The sequence below is a fragment of the Rhineura floridana genome, chromosome 6, assembly GCF_030035675.1.
Source record: "Rhineura floridana isolate rRhiFlo1 chromosome 6, rRhiFlo1.hap2, whole genome shotgun sequence".
NCBI classification, from domain to species: domain Eukaryota; kingdom Metazoa; phylum Chordata; class Lepidosauria; order Squamata; family Rhineuridae; genus Rhineura; species Rhineura floridana.
In genome coordinates this window covers 999,436-1,016,422 of record NC_084485.1, presented here as the reverse complement: position 1 = coordinate 1,016,422, position 16,987 = coordinate 999,436, and the positions used below count along the sequence as shown (strand labels likewise).

General features: G+C 50.0%; 1 protein-coding gene across 5 annotated transcripts in view; it reads left to right on the top strand.

Annotated features, from left to right (window-relative positions):
- The first annotated feature begins 1,318 nt into the window (after nucleotides 1-1,318).
- SLC12A5 (solute carrier family 12 member 5) overlaps nucleotides 1,319-16,987 on the top strand; it is a 105,784-nt gene continuing 90,115 nt past the window's right edge. For all 5 annotated transcript variants that reach the window (XM_061630705.1, XM_061630702.1, XM_061630703.1 and 2 more), the window contains exon 1: nucleotides 1,319-1,543. In XM_061630705.1, the coding sequence (XP_061486689.1) occupies nucleotides 1,414-1,543 (130 nt within the window). In that variant the 5' untranslated portion in view covers nucleotides 1,319-1,413. The remainder of the gene's footprint in view (nucleotides 1,544-16,987) is intronic.

Here is a 16,987-nt window from a genome sequence, read left to right as displayed (position 1 = left end):
TTTGGTTAATGACTATGCCGAGGTATTGATAATCCTTGCCAAGTTCAATGTCCTCATTGTCAACTGTAAAGTTACATGAATCTTCTGTTGTCATTAGTTTAGTCTTCTTGACGTTCAGCTGTAGTCCTGCTTTTGTGCCTTCCTCTTTAACTTTCATCAGCATTCGTTTCAAATCATTACTGGTTTCTGCTAGTAGTATGGTATCGTCTGCATATCTTAAATTATTGATATTTCTCCCTCCAATGTTCACACCTCCTTCATCTTGGTCCAATCCCGCTTTCCGTATACGTTCTGCATATAGATTAAATAAATAGGGTGATAAAATACACCCCTGTCTCACACCCTTTCTGATTAGGTACCAATTGGCTTCTCCATACTCTGTCCTTACAGTAGCCTCTAGTCCAGAGTATAGGTTGTGCATCAGGACAATCAGATGCTGTGGCACCCCTATTTTTTAAAAAGCATTCCATAGTTTTTCATGATGTACACAGTCAAAGGCTTTGCTGTAATCTATAAAGCACAGGGTGATTTCCTTCTGAAATTCCTTGGTCCATTCCATTATCCAACCTATGTTTGCGATATGATCTCTGGTGCCTCTTCCCTGTCTACACAGAGCTTGGACGTCTGGCATTTCTAGCTCCATATATGGCAAGAGCCTTTGTTGTAGAATCTTGAGCATTACTTTACTTGCATGGGATATTAAGGAAACAGTTCGATAATTACTGCATTCCCTGGGATCCCCTTTCTTTGGAATTGGGATGTATATTGAACGCTTCCAGTCTGTTGGTGAATGTTTTCTTTTCCGTATTTCTTGACAAATTTTTGTCAAAATTTGGACAGATTCAATCTCAGTAACTGAATTGCTCCTTGGAATAAGCCCTATTTGCCATCAGTCATGTGCTGTACAGACACAATAGATCTGGGGGGGAGGGGATTCGATTTCGCAGAATACTTCGCAGCACCCAGCAGATCTAAGGAAACAGATCTCTCTCTCTCTCTCTCTCTCTCATAGACACACATAGACCAGCTCCCTGGACTACGGGCTTTAGGCTCCCACCATTCCGACAGCGAGGGAGGAGCGGGCCTGCCTGGGTTTTGCCTTGATCCTAATCCTGCCACATCGCGCGGCAGTGGGTTCCACAGGTGAAGAGCGTGCTTGGTGACGTGCGACGGGGAAGGGGCAAGGCGCGGCTTCCCAGCGCCAAGGACTCATTTGCTTCTCCGGCGTCCTCCGCTCGTCCGCTGCTGGCGTGAAGAAGGTGGCGCTAGGACCGCGCGGCCCTGCCGGCCGCCGCCTGCCTCAGCCTCAGCCCCCGCGGCGGGAGCAGCAGCATCGTCGCCCCGGCAGCCACCCACTTGTGGCGGACCGACGAGCCCCGAGCCCAGCCCAGGCAGGCAGGCAGGCAGGCGGCCATGAGTCGCCGCTTCACGGTCACAGCCGGCGAGGAGCCGCGCCCGGGCACAGCGACGGCAGCAGCGGCTGGAGGCGGCGGTGGCGGCGACGGAGGAGCCCCCCCGCAGTTGCCGCCGGGCAGCAGGCAAGGTAAGGGCGCGCCGCCGCGGCTCTGCTCCACGACCCGCCAGGCAGCCGCACGGGGCGGGGAGGAGGGGGCTGCTGTGCTTCTGCCGCCCTCAGGAACCCCCAAGGGCCGGCTTCCCCCCCTTTCCCCGGCGGGCGGGCGGGCGGGCGGGCGAAGTCGGGTCTGGCGTGGAGGGGCGGGCGAGACGGGGGCTGCGGGGAGGCGCCCCGGCAGGTGCTCTCTGCCTCCCGCCAGCCCGGGTGGGGCTGGACGGATCCGCCTCTTGCCCGGCCCTGGGCGGTGCGGCGGGGGCTCCCCTAAGCTGGGCGCCCGCCGGCCCGTGGACACTTTTCCATCTGTCCGCCGGCCACGAGGCAGAGCCTCCGCCTGGCTTTGTCTCGGGGGAGGGGGCGGCGGGGGCCGTGCCTCCCGCTCCTTGCCTGGCCTCGCGCTTCCCCTTAGCAGCGCGGCGCCGGCTCGGGCACGCCCCCCGCCAAGCCATCCTGCCCGGGCGCGATGGGGCTGGGCTGGCGGGAGGCTCCTTGTGCCGAGTGCTTGTAGTGGCTGTGGCCGCGCGCCGGGTCCGTTGTTGGCTGGCCGGGCAGAGCGCAGATGGGAGCTCCTCGGCGGGGCCTGCTCTGCCCCTACTTGCCCCCCATCTGCGAGGCAATCGATCGCCGCCCCTCCCAGGCAGTCCCCGCTCACCCCCCCCTTGCGCGCCCGGCTGGCTGGCCGGCCTGTCCTCGGCTGCGCTTCCTGGCTCCGGTTGCCGAAGCGACATTATTGATCGAAGAAATCCAAGCCCGGCAACCGCTTCAGCACTTCCTCGCCTCGACCTTCTATCTCCCAGGAGAGGGCAAGGGCGGGCGGGGAAGGGGGCCCGCGCAAGATGCTCTGTGGGGTCCGGGCTCGCTGCGGGGGGCGGCGCGGGGGGCGAGGTGGCGACCCGGTGATTCGTTTCGTGAAGAGGCGGCGCCTGGAAGCCCTGTTCACTCGGATCACGCCTCTGATGGTATGGGAAGTGCACTCTGCATGTGTTCCAGATACTGCGCAGTTCTCCAGAGTTGCTTTTCATGATGTAGGGTCAAACCCGCGCCTGGGCCGAGTTCTCCGGGCCTTGGCTGCGCCTGGTCAGGTTGGGTTGGAACGCCTGAAAAGCAAAACCCCTGCAAGAGGCCCCTGAGGGTTTGGGGCTGAAGGGGGGGGGAGAGGCTCTTTATCAGCTACGTTTGGATCCTGGCCCTGAGGAGTTCTGAGCGATACTTTGTCCTTGCAACCACCCTGTGAGGTGGGACAGGCAGAGAGAATGTGACTTGTCCAAAGCCACTTATGGAGGAGGGACAAGTTGAACCCAGGCGTCCCTCACAGTATATCACAAACAACCTTCATGGCTTTAATGCCACAAACCCAGTTCTTGGGAAGAATCACATTACTGGAAAACCGCTGGGAAGGGAGGTGAAATTGGTCAGAGCCAAGGCAAATTTGGGAGGTCCGATTTCCGATCAGGAGCAGAGTGGGGGGTGGGGAGTAGAATTTGTGAAATTTGCTGCCACATGAAGGTGGCCTTTGGAACAATATTTCCAAACCTGGTGCCCCCGACCCCGATATTTGGGCAACTCGTACCAGCAGCAGGAAGCCTGGCTGCGCAATGCTGGGGCTGGTGGGAGTTGTTGTCTGAAACATCTGGAGGGCACCAGCTTGGGGAAGGCAGTTCTTGAACTGGAGAGCCCTGATGCTGGATCAGATCAAAAGGTGTCCAGCACCTTGTCTCCCACCGTGGCCAACAGGCCGCCTCTGGGAAGCCCCCAAGCAGGACGTCAGCATGTCACCGTAACACTGACTCTGATCCTGACGGTTGCAAATACAGCCCTTGGGACTGGCAGCCGCAGATCGCCTTATTCACCTCCCTGAATGTGCCTAAGCCTCCCACAGAGCCATCTAAGCTGCTGGCCCCCACCGCCTCTTACAGAGCACCATTGTGTCACTTGGCTACTCTGTGCTCCCATAGAACCTGGCACCGTTTCATTATTTGCCGCTCAGCATGATTGTGGCCCTGCTCTGTTCCACTCCCCCCTCCCCATCATCACTGCATCACCTCAAGACATGAGGCCTTCCAGGAAGCCTTCCAAAGGGTTTCCTGCTGGAGATGTGGCCCTTGCATCCCACACCAGGTTCAGAAGAGGGCCACCAGGACGATGAGGGGGCTGGAAACAAAGCCCTATGAGGAGAGACTGAAAGGACTGGGCCTGTTTAGCCTTGAAAAACGATGGCTGGGGGAGATAGGATAGCACTGTTCAGGTACTTGAAAGGTTGTCACATAGAGGAGGGCTGGGATCTCTTCTCAATCATCCCAGAGTGCAGGACACGGAATAATGGGCTCAAGTGGCAGGAAGCCAGATTTCGACTGAACATCAGGAAAAACTTCCTAACTGTTAGAGCGGTACGAGAATGGAACCAATGACCTCGAGAGGTGGTGGGCTCTCCAACACTGGAGCATTCAAGAGGCCGCTGGATGGCCACCTGCTGGGGATGCTTCAAAGTCATATTCCTGCACTGAGGTGGGGGTTGGGCTTGATGGCCTTATAGGCCCCTTCCAACTCTACTGTCCTATGAATACCCAAAGGGGAGGAAGGGGAGCTCCCGTGATGTAGTGATAGGTGCTGAAGACTCCTCATGACAGCCTGTGCAGCCATACTCAAGGAGGGCCTGTAGCGGAGTGGGAGTGGCGGGGGTGCATTTTTCAGCCGAGGAGCCGCATTCCCTTCTGGGAGACCTTCCAGGGTCCAGAGACAAAGCTGAGCAGAGCAACGGATGCAAATGTCACCTTTGTACACAAGCCTCGATTCTACGCACACTAACACTGCCATCTTTACTTTCTGTCTCGGCAAGCAAGAGGATCAGGGCACGCTGCAGCCAATGAAAAAAGAGAAAGCGTCTGGCTTAGGAAGAGTGGGTGTAGCCTGGGGAAGGTCCCAAGGGACAGAGAGTGAGGTCTGGAGTGCTGCATTTGACACACACCCTGCCCAGGCCCAAGGTTTCCCTTCCTAGTCTATCCCAGGCCCCCAAGGAGCATCGAAAAATGCAGGCAGCTGCGTTGGTCTATTACATATTTTAGATATATTATACATACTGTGGGAGCACAAAGAACGGCAGTCTGTAGCATAATACGTGTAAAACACACTAAGGCCAATGGAAATGCAAATAAACGGCAAAGGAGTGTTCCCATGTGAACTGCTGGCATGAAGTGGGATCCTCATTAAAATAAAGGAAAGAAATATCCAGCCTTTGCTTGGCTGTTTTTCTCCCACTCTTGACTTCCTCTGTGTGGATCTTAAACCTTCTAGTTCCAACTGTTTCACTGTTGGTTACTCTCAGGGTGAGGATCAGCAACTGGGTCGCAGTGCACAGTTCAATGGAGATGTTGACCCAGAGTATGGCAGTTGTGGGGAAAAAAGCAAATTCCATGCTAGGAATCATTAAGAAAAATACTGAAAATAAAACAGCCGATATCATAATGCCCTTGTATAAATCTATGGTGTGGCCGCATTTGGAATACTGTGTCCAGTTCTGGTCGCCTCACCTCAAAAGGGATATTATAGAGCTGGAAAAGGTTCAGAAAAGGGCAACCAGAATGATCAAGGGGATGGAGTGTCTCCCCTGTGAGGAAAGGTTGCAGCATTTAGGGCTGTTTAGATAAGAGAAAAGGCGACATGATATGTCTGTATAATGTTATGCATGCCATAGAGAAAGTGGAGAGAGAAAAGTTTTTCTGCCTCAAAGCACTAAAATTTGTGGACATCCAATGAAAATGATTGTTGGAAGATTCAGGGCAGACAAAAGAAAGTACTTCACACAGCACACACAAGCCCTATACAGCTTGGGACCAGGATACCTGAAAGATCGTCTTACCCCTTAGATACCCAGTTGATCACTGCACTCAGCATGTGAGGGCCTCCTGCAGATACCATCTTATCAGGAGGCCTGTGCCGCACAACATAGGAAGCGGACCTTTAGTGTTGTGGCACCAACCCTTTGGAATTTCCTTCCCTTAAATATTAGACAGGTGCCATCTCTGTTATCTTTATGTGGAGCAGTCCTTGAGGTTGGTCCAGAACTGCAGCCGGTGCAAAATGTGGTGGTGTGACTGTTCCCTGGGGCAGGGTATTGCCAACATGTCACCTTGCTGCTGAAATAATTGCACTGGCTGCCCATTAGCTACTGGGCTAAGTTCAAGGTTCTAGTTTTGGCGTACAAAGCCCTATACAGCTTGGGACCAGGATACCTGAAAGATTGTCTTACCCTAGCTGATCACTGCGTTCAGCAGGTGAGGGCCTCCTGCAGATACCATCTTATCAGGAGATCCATTCTGCACAATATAGGAAATGGACCTTTAGAGTAGTGGCACCTACCCTTTGGACGTGTTATCCTTTTGGCACCTGCTGAAGACCTTCCTCTTTCAACAAGCCTTTTAAATAGAGACCTTATCCCAGTCTGTGTCTGTGCTGGAATTGCTTTTTGATTGAGTGATTGATTGATTGATTGATTGAGTGATTGATATGTCACCTTTCCACAGTGACCTCTGCCCAAAGTGTCTTACAACAAACACTCAGAATAAAAGCACTGGGGGAGGGGAGAGGAGCCAGTTTGCAAAACATAGCAATACATTCAAATAAGACAAAAATAAACAATTTAGCAAACATAAAATAAATTCAGTATTACAAAAGAAACAATCTAGACTTAAATATACATATCGTACAAATAAGAAAGCCAACAGAACTCCAGGTGTGCATCTTTTAAAAGATGTTTTTAAACATTTTTTTAAAAAAATTAAGATTTTGTCTGTAATGTATTTTATAAATGGTTTTAGTGTTTTGCCGTTTGTTTGCTGCCCTGGGCTCCTTCTGGGAGGAAGAGCAGGATGTAAATTTAAATAATAACACTGTGGAATTTGCTCCCACAAGAGGCAGTGATGGCCACCAACTTGGATGGCTTTAAAAGAGGACTAGACAAATTCCTGGAGGAAAAGGCTGTCAGTGGCTTACTAGCCCTGATGGCTACACTAGCCAGAGGCAGGATGCTTCCGAATCCAGTTGCTGGAAGGCACAGGAGGGGAGAGTGCTCTTGCGCTCCGGTCCTGCTTGCCGGCTTCCCTTTGGGGCATCTGGTTGGCCAGTGTGAGAACAGGGTGCTGGACTGGATGGGCCCCTTTGGCATGATCCAGCAGGCTCTTCTGATGTCCTAATGAGGAGGTTAGTCTGCTGATCCAGTGCTCTGGTGCATTTGAAGTTTATCTACCGACTTCTCCCTTTGCTTCTTATCTCTTGCTGAGCTCAATTTAGCAACCAGCTTCATGCTTTCCAGCCCTGTGCTTTCTCCAGGATACAATGTGATGGAGATGGTAACCCCTTGCATTGGTTGGTTAGGATCAAAGATCCAGTTCCCACTTCTCCACATTTTGTAACCTTGAGATAGATGAAGAGGAGATGGAAGCAGAGAGTTCATTCCTGACACACAGCTTTGGGGAGAATGTGAAGGAGAGGTGGGAGTTCCCTCTCTGTGTGTGTTGGATTTGCACATCTCTTCCCACTCCGCCACCCCCTGCACGCAACACTTTTCATGTTTGCAGGATGACTTATTGTGTATGTATGTGGGAAACTATGGAACATAGCAGTTTTCTTCCAGTTGTGTGTGTGTGAGAGTGAGAGAGTGAGTGAGTGAGTGAGAGAGAGCGAACAAGGAAGCGAGGTGGAGAAGAGACGTAACTCAGTGAGGGAGCACCTGCTTTGCACTCAGAAGGTCTCAATCTCAACCCCTGGCAGCGTCTCAAGGCAGGGCTGAGAAACTACCCCTGTCTGAAACCCTGGAGAGCCACTGCCAGCCAATGTACACAGTACTGGGCTAGATGGACCAGTATTGTGACTCGGTATAAAACAGGAAAAAGGGTTGCAAGGAGACCCAGAGGGGTCTCTCCAGAATGAGTGAATGGGCATTAACATAACAAATGCAGTTCAATTTAAGCAAGTGTAAAGTGATGTACACATTGGAGCAGAAACTTCTAAGTTCACATATATGCTATTGGGGTCTGAATTGGTGATGACTGACTAGGAAAGGGGTTTTGGAGTCATGGTGGCCAGCTGGATAAAGATGTTGACCCAGCGTGTGGCAGCTGTGAATAAGGCAAACTTCATGGGCTGAATCATAAAATTGGAGAACCATAGAGTTGGAAGGGGCCTTAAAGGCCATCGTCCAATGTTCAATGCAGGAACCCAGCTGTCCAGCTGCCTCTTGAAGGCCTCCAGTGATGGAGAGCCCACTGCCTCCCTAGGTCATGGGTTCCATTGTTGCACTGCTCTAACTGTTAGGAGGTTTTTCCTGATGTTCAGTTGAAATCTGGCTTCCTGCAACTTGAGCCCACTATTCCATGTCCTGCACCCTGGGAAGATCGAGAAGAGATCCCGGCCCTCCTCTGTGTGACAACCTTTCATGTACATGAAGAGTGCTATCATATCTCTCCTCAGTCTTCTCTTCTGAAGGCTCAACGTGCCCAGTTCTTTCAGTCTCTCCTTATAGGTCTTTGCTTCCAGTCCCCTGATCATCCCCGTTGCCCTTCTCTGAACCTGTTCCATCCTTCTGCATCCTTCTTAATGTGCAGTCTCCAGAACTGGATGCAGTACTCGAGATGAGGCCTAATCAGTGCTGAATAGAGGGGAACTAATATTTCCCATGATTTGGAAACTATACTTCAGTTAATGCAGCCTAAAATAGCATTTGCTCTTTTTTGCAGCCACATCACACTTTTGGCTCATATTCCACTTGTGATCAACAATTACAAGATTCTTATCGCATGTAGTATTGCTGAGCCAAGTATCCCTTATCTTATAACTGTGCACTTGGTTTCTTTTTCCAAGGTGTAGTACTTTGCAGTTATCCCTGTTAAATTTCATTCTGTTGTTTTCAGCCCAATGCTCCAGCCTATCAAGATCCCTTTAAATTTTGTTTCTGTCTTCCAAAGTATTAAGCTATCTCTCCTAATTTTGTATCATCTGCAAATTTGATAAGCATTCCCTGCACCTCCTTATCCAAGTCATCCTATGTTAAACTTACTCAGAGTCACTTAGATCCATTAATGCCAGTAGATCTACTCTGAGTATAACTTAGTTGCATACAACCCAATGCTAGGGACCATTAGGAAAGAGATTGAAACTAAAACTGCAGATGTCATAATGCCCCTGTACAAATTGATGGTGCGGCTTTATTTGCAATTCTGTGTCCAGTTCTGGTTGCCTCTCTTCACAAAGGATATTGTAGGGCTGGAAAAGGTTCAGAAAAGGTCAACCAAAATGATCAGGGGGATGGAGCGGCTCCCCTATGAGGAAAAGTTTCAACATTTGGGGCTTTTCAGTTTACAGAAAAGGTGAGTCAGAGGTGACATGATAGAAGTGTATAAAATTATGCATGGCATGGAGAATGCAGATAGAGAAACGTTTTTCTCCCTCTCTCATTAACACTAGAAGTCATGGATATTTAATGAAGCTGAATGTTGGAGGATTCAGGACAGACAAAAGAAAATAATTCACATTGTGCACAGTTGAACTGTGGAATTTGCTCCCACAGGAGGCAGTGACGGCCACCAACTTGGATGGCTTTAAATAGGTTTAGACAAGTATGTGCAAGATAAGGCTATCAAAGGCGACCAGCCATGATTGCTGCGCTCTGTCTCCATGACTGGCGGCAGCAGGCTCCTAAATACCAGTTGCTGAATCTGCAACCGGGCAAGGAGGGAGGGAGGGCAAATGGGGGCAAGACTGGCGGAGAGCGGGAGGATGAACCATGTTTTGTTGCTGCTGCTGCCACCGCCAAAGTCAGGGTTGGTGTGAGGAGGGAGAGAGGAGGGCATGCAGGCTGGCCAGCAGAGAGACTGGGCGGAGAGTGGGAAGGTGACCCGTGTTTTGCCACTGCTGCCACTGTGGAGACTAAGACTGACAACTGGGTGAGGAGGGAGGGGTGAGAGTGGGCGGAGAGCAGAAAGGTGAGTAGCGGTCCGCTGCCAGGCCAAGCCACAGAGCCACAGGCTGGGCAGCCTTCCTTTGCGCTTGGCTGAGGAGGGGGAGGCACCTTGGTCTGGAGGGGTGCCTTGGTGACCCGGGGGAGTGGAGATGCCCCTTTGGCAACATGGGGAACGGGGTTGGTGTGCAAAGCCCCATGTGTGTGTGTGTGTGTATAGTAATAAAACAATGCCTCAACATCAGACATCCTTCATAATGCTAATACTGCCCAGAGAGCTTCGGCTATGGCGGCATATAAATGCAATAAATAATAACAATAACAACAACAACAATAATACTGAGAGGTAATAAAACTTTAAAGCAAGCAGAGACAGTAAAACCAATTTGAAATACCTTTGCAAAGAGAACTGCCTTGGCTTGGCTATGCTGAAAAGACTGTCATGTCAACCTCTTCCTGGGTATTCCAAAGTTGGGAGGCCACCACAGAAAAGGCCCCCTTTGGCATACCTACATAAAGCAGTTGCCCAAATGATGATGGAACTTGCCGCCCTTTTATTGTTGATTGCTCTCCTTCGTTTTATTCTTGCTCTATTTTCCTGTTTTTATTAAAAGCAGCCTTATTTATTTGTTTATTACAGGGAAGTGTGATATAAATATTAAATTATCACTCAGCTATGCTGGCTTTCACATCCTGCCTTCCTGCTGAAGTCCTGAATGTGCGTCTTCCTCCCATAGTTTGTTCAGTACAACTTTTGCTTGGCAGAGATGGCCAGAGAGGTCCAAACAGGCGGCATTTTGTTTGGAGCGGAGGAATTCCAGGCATGGAGCTCCCTCTAGTGGCTAAAGTTTTGTCGTGCAAAGGTTGCGCACTGATTGAGGCTTCTCAGACAATAATTTGTACTCTGCTGCAGATGCTTACAAGAGCCAGTGTGGTGTAGTGGTTAGAGGGTTGGACTACGACCTGGGAGACCAGGGTTTGAATCCCCACACAGCCATGAAGCTCACTGGGTGACTTTGGGCCAGTCACTGCCTCTCAGCCTCAAAGGAAGGCAATGGTAAACCACCTCTGAATACCACTTACCATGAAAACCCTATTCAGAGGGTCGTCATAAGTCAGGATTGACTTGAAAGCAATCCATTTCTATTTTGCACATACTCACACCCAAAATATATGCATGATGTGCTTTTTGGGAAAGGTCCTGCAAATGTGTATTCCCCCCCCCCCCCAATATGTCCAGCATGGTGACCAACAAAGGAGCAGGCCTCTGCTTCTGTGGTGAACAGTTCATGTGTACGCCCTTCACACTGAAATGTTGCCTGGGTGGTGGTGATGGTGGAGTATTAGGTACCTGCACCAGAGGACCAGTGGTTGCATGAGGAGATCACCACTCATGTAAACATGAGACAAACAAATCAAAAGACTGACATAGAAATCATGAGATCGCATTTCTGAGATATTCTTCCTCCTCAAGTGTATACCTTCCACTACACAAGGACACAGGCCCCTGAGTGGGGTTGGCCATTCTGGATGGCCAGGACTCACTGTGGTAAAGATACACCTGCTAAGAGACTCATGGCAATCTGCACAATAAACAGAGAAGTTCATTGTGCTTGTTTGAGAGATTCCTGGGTCGCTGGTGAAAGGTCCATTTCACTGACAGGTTATTCTCATGTTCACAGAATTGACTAGTGGTCTCTAACTCCTTAGAAAACGTTCTTTGAGATTTCAGCTTGAATCGAGAATAAGCGTCAGCCCTGCCAAGAGGGCTAAATCAGAGGTGCAATTCTTTAAACGTCCAGTATTATTTTTTGTAAGAAATTGCTTCCAAATTGTATTTTTTTTGTTTGGGATTTGAATGTGTTTGTAAATTTTTCATGTTGTTGATATTTTGTGTTATATAATGTAGATGAGAGCTGACTAATCTGTGGCCCTCCAGATGTTGTTGGACTCTCGTCAGGCCCAGTCAGCATGGCCCATGGTAAGGGGTCATAGAATCGAAGAGTTGGAAGGGGTCTATGAGGCCATCACGTCCAACCCCCTGCTAAATAAAGGAATCCAACTTAAAGCATACTCGACTGGTGCCTGTCCAGCTGCCTCTTGAATGCCTCCAGCGTTGGAGAACCCACCACCTCCCTAGTTCATTGATTCCACCGTACTGCTCTAACAGTTAGGAAGTTTTTCCTGATGTTCAGTCAAAATCTGGCTTCCTGCAGCTTGATCCCATTATTCTGTGTCCTGCACTCTGGGACGAAGAGAAGAGATCCTGGCCCTCCTCTGTGTGACAACCTTTCAAGTACTTGAAAAGTGCTATCATATCTCTCCTCAATTTTCTCTTCTCAAGGCTAAACATGCCCAGTTCTTTCAGTCTCTCCTTATAGGGCTTTGTTTCCAGTCCCCTGATCATCCTTGTTGTCCTCCTCTGCACCTATTCCAGTTTGTCTGCATCCTTCTTAAAGTGTGGTGTCCAGAACTGGAGCAGTACTCAGGATGAGGCCTAACCAGTGCTGAATAGAGGAGAACCAATACTTCATGCAATTTGGAAACTATACTTCTGTTAATGCAGCCTAATATAGCATTTGCCTTTTTTGCAGCCACATCACACTGTTGGCTCATATTCAGCATGTGATTAACAACAATCCCAAGATCCTTCTCACATGTATTATTGCTGAGCCAAGTATCCCTCATCTTATAACTGTGCATTTGGTTTCTTTTTCCTAGGTGTAGAACTTTGCAGTTATCTCTGTTGAATTTCATTCTGTTGTTTTCAGCCCAATGCTCCAGCCTATCAAGATCCCTTTGAATTTTGTTTCTGTCTTCCAATGTATTAGCTATCCCTCCTAATTTTGTATCATCTGCAAATTTGACAAGCATTCCCTGCACCTCCTCATCCAAGTCATTAATAAAAATGTTGAAGAGCATTGGGCCCAGGACCAAGCCCTGTGCTACGCTGCTTGTTACCTCCCTCCAGTTTGAGAAGGAACCATTGATAAGCGCTCTTTGAGTACGATTCTGTAGCCAACTGTGGATCCACCTGATAGTTGTTCCATCCAGCACACATTTAGCTAGCTTGCTAATCAGAATATAATGGGGCACTTTGTCAAAAGCTTTGCTGAAGTCGAGATATATTATGTCCACAGCATTCCCACAGTCTACCAGGGAGGTTACCCGCTCAATGAAGATGGAAGTTGTGGTTCAGCAATATAGGGCCACAGGCGGTATACCCATTGAAATCAATGAACTTAAGTTAATCACATTCATGTATTTCAGTGGGCATGCTCTGAATATGACCACATTGGATTCCACCCACTATTTGTCTGTACTTTAGACTCACTGTGAGCATTTACTGTCCTTGGCCCACTTTGCAGCACGAGGTGCTTCAGTGTGTGCCAGGAAGGGACCCCGGGCCATAAGGGAACTGTGGTCTGAATTATGATGGTAGTACAGGGGAGGGAAGGATGAGAGCAGGGAACAGAAGAAAAAGAGCCCGGCTCCTGGATCAGGCCAAAGGGGGCCCATCCTGTTCTTCTCCCATTGGCCAGCCAGAGGCCCCAATGAGAAGCCCGCAAGCAGGACTTGAGTGCAGCGGTTCACTCTCCTTCCCTGCAGTTTCCAGCAACTGGTGTTTAGAAGCACACTACCTCCAACAGTGGAGAGGCAACATAGCCATTGTGACTGGCCTATTCCTCCATGCGTTTCTGTAATCCTCTTTTATCCATCACTTCCTCCTGTGTGAGTGAATTCCATAGTTTAACTATGCACAACATAAAGCTATCCTTTCTTTTCTTGTCTGTCCTGACCATTTCAACATTCAGCTTCCTTGGATGTCCATGAGTTCTAGAGTTTTCTCTATCCACTTTTTCCAGGCCATGCATAATTTTATGCACCTGTGTCTTCTTGCTTGCCTTTTCTCTAAACTAAAAAGGTCCAGATGTTGAAACCTTTCCTCATAGGGGAATTTCTCCAATCCATTGATCACTTTGGTGGGTGGGTGGGTGCTGCTCTTATAATCATAAGTGCTACCCCCTTCCCTTTATTTTTAGACCAATCTAGAGGAGGGTGTATGGTGCATGTGTAGTTCCTGCGTAGGGTGAGAGCCCGTGCAGTGAACGGAATGATAGGAGAAAGTCACCAGATGCCTTCAGAGTGAGAGTCTGCAACTGGCAGAAGGCTGGCCCTTCCTGGGTGTGAGACAGGAGGGGGAGTAGATGGGCCCTGTGTGAAAAATATTGAATGGGTATGACTGTTCCCAATTCTCACAGAGGCCCACTGGGATAACTGGTTCAGGCAGGTTTTGTTGGTGGGCTCTTGTTAGGTCCATATCAGGTGTTTAGGAGGAGTCTTAGTAAGGAGGGACATGGGTGATGCCATCCCAATTTCAGTGATCATTGATAGAGGGAGGTATAGCCTGGGGAGGTGGTGAACTACCACAGATGACAAGGGCAAGGCTATCTACGCCTTGTTCCTCCCTCCCACTCCTCTCATGGACGGGTTCCTTGTTGCTCATCTGCTGTGCCCACTGGCCTGTGTGTTGTTGTTTAACGCCAGATCGTGATTTGATCATGGATGAAGGTGCTGATTTGGTGTGCATTACCAGGACCTGGTTGGGTGAGCTGGCAGGAGTTAATCTGACCCAGTTTTGTCCACCTGGTTACTCGGTGCAACACCAGCACAGGCTGCAGGGACTGGGGGCGGGGGCAGGGTTGCTGTGGTCTACAGAACTTCCATCTCTGTCACCAGGAAACTGTCTTGGAGCTGGCTGTGAGGGCCTGCACCTGGTGTCGGGCCAAGGAGACAGGAAACTAGGGTTCCTGCTGGTTCACCCTGCTGCCTGGCAGCTTCTCTGACCACGCTGGTGGAGGCTGTCTCGGCTGTGGTATTGGAGGCCCCAGAATGCTAGTCCTGGGTGATTTCAGTGTCCATGCTGAGGCTGCCTCTAGTGTTCCGGCTCAGGACTTCATGGCCTCCATGACGACCATGGGGCTGTCTCAAGTCACTGGCCTGATGCATAGGGCAGGGCACAGCCTCAACTTGTTTTTTGCTCCAGATAGAGGAAGGGGTGGTCTGGAAATGGGGTGTGTGTGGATGTCTCCCCATTGTCATGGTCAGACCACTTCCTATTGAAGTTTAGACTTACAGGTCCGATCCTCCACTGCAGGACTGATGGAGAAATTAAGGTGGTCCGTCCCTGGAGACTAATGGAATCCACAGGATTCCTGAATGTCCTGGGGGAGGTCCCAGTAGATAGAGCAGGCGACCCTGTTGAAGCCCTTGTCACACTGTGAATGTGTCAGGCTCTTGACAGGGTTGCTCCCGAGCGCCTTCTCCAGCATTGTGTAGCCTGGCTTGCACCTTGGTACACCAGTGAGGTAAGGGCAATGAAACAGGCTGGACGATGGCTGGAGCGCAAGTGGCGAAAGATGTGCTGTGAGGCTGATCGGGCACGAGTAAAACATCATAACCGTGCCTACTGTGTGGCGGTGAGGGCAGCAAAGAAGGCCAACTTGTCTGCCACTTTCATATTCTCAAGTAGCCATCCAGTGGAGCTTCTCCGTATTGTCGGGAGTCTGTTGACATCAACTCCAGGAAAGTTGGTTTGTTCTGCACAATATAGGAAATGGACCTTTAGTGTGGCAGCACCTACCCTGTGGAATTCCCTCCCTTTGAATATTTGGCAGGCTCCATCTCTGCTATCTTTTTGGCGCCTTTTGAAGACTTTCCTCTTTCAACAAGCCTTTTAGGTTGAGACCTGTCCCAGTCTGCGTCTGTGTTAGAATTGCTTAATATGTTTTTTAATAATGTTTCTAACCCTTTTTTTAAAGTTGTTTTTTTAAAAAATGTTTTTAACGCTGTTTTGTTTTAATGTATTTTAAGTTTTTTTTATGATGTTTTAAAGTGTTTTTAGCATTTCTGTTTGGCGCCCTGGGCTCCTCCTGGGAGGAAGGGTGGGATATAAATCAAATAATAAATAAATAAATAAAATACACCCCTGTCTCACACCCTTTCCGATTGGGAACCAGTCAGTTTCTCCATATTCTGTCCTTACAGTAGTCCCTTGTCCTGAGTATAGTTTGCGCATCAGGACAAACAGATCTCTAAACCAGCATTTAATTCCTCTTTGTCGCACCTCCATCTGAATCCTGCCCCATTTCACAGATGGGACCCCACATGGTGTATCTGTTGAAACTGGGGGCCAAACTCAATGGGGCTTGTTGCTTAGCGTGGAATATTCCTTGGAGTGCCAGTGAGCTAGCCATGTGAAACCTGGGGGGTGCCTCTCCAGGGTTCCCGTGCAAGACTGCAGAGGACGGGGAACTGCATCTCCCAGGCTGTGGCTCCTGTATGTTTTGGGGGGCAAATAGATCCAGATGTTCCCTCCCAGCCTTCCAAGGGCATCCTCCTGACCCACCCCAGCCAGCCTGCAGGCTTGTCCCATTTCCCTTTTCTTTCTCAGTGCTTTTGGACTGTTCTTGGAGCCTTTTTTCCCTTTGGCTTCCAGCATCTGAGTCAATGAGCACCAGAGAGACGGATGAGAGCAGTTTGCTCTCTGCCAGTTCAGGCTATTTGGATGGCTTTACAAGGGGATTAGACAAAGCCACATGGAAGGACAAGGCTGTCACCGGCTGCTAGCCATGATGGTGACATGCAACCTTCAGGATCAGAGGCAGTGCCAGGGCTGGCACCAGGCATGCCAGGGCCCTTGGGCACCAGCCTGCCCTGGACCCGGGCACACGCACACACGTACGCATGCACGCCCCACCTACCTCTCCCTGAAGGGCCCCTTCTTAGGGTAGGTGGGTAGCACTCCCACAATCCGCACTGTGGATCACAGAAGGGAACGCTACCCACCCACCCTAAGGAGGGGCCCTTCAGGAGCCCTCAGCCAGGGCCCGACCGGGCTGCCCTCTGGTGCTGGTCCTGGGCAGTGCACCTGGGAACAAGGGTGGAAGGTGGCTGTTAGCCTTGTGCCTTGCTTTGGGGTTTCTGACTGGGGAATTGAGTTGGCCGCTGTGGGAAATGGGATGCTGGACTAGCTGGGCCCCCTTTAGTCTGTCTGGTTCAGCTGCTGCCCTTCTGAAAGTAAACTGCAGCCATTCCATGTCATGTGGTGGCAAAGGCTACTCTTAATCTCCACCCTTGTTCATATGAAGACAGCCTAGTTTTCTGCCTAAGGATGGAGACTGATCTGGGTAACAGCTGGTGGTTGGGCTTTTGTTTTTTGGGGGGTACTTCTGGAGATCCTGAATCAGCCGCTGTGTGTTTCTCTTTCCCACAAGGCCTTAATTCCTGTGCAGACTGGAAACCTGCAGAGGACCTACTCGCCTCATTTGACTATCGACCTGCCCCTCCCCCAGCTCTCTCCTGGCATGTCTCCTGCCAGAGCCAGGGATATATCGCTTCGCCACAGCCATGTTACAAAAGAGGAAATTGCCTCACAGCCATTTCATGTAACCTGATGAAGA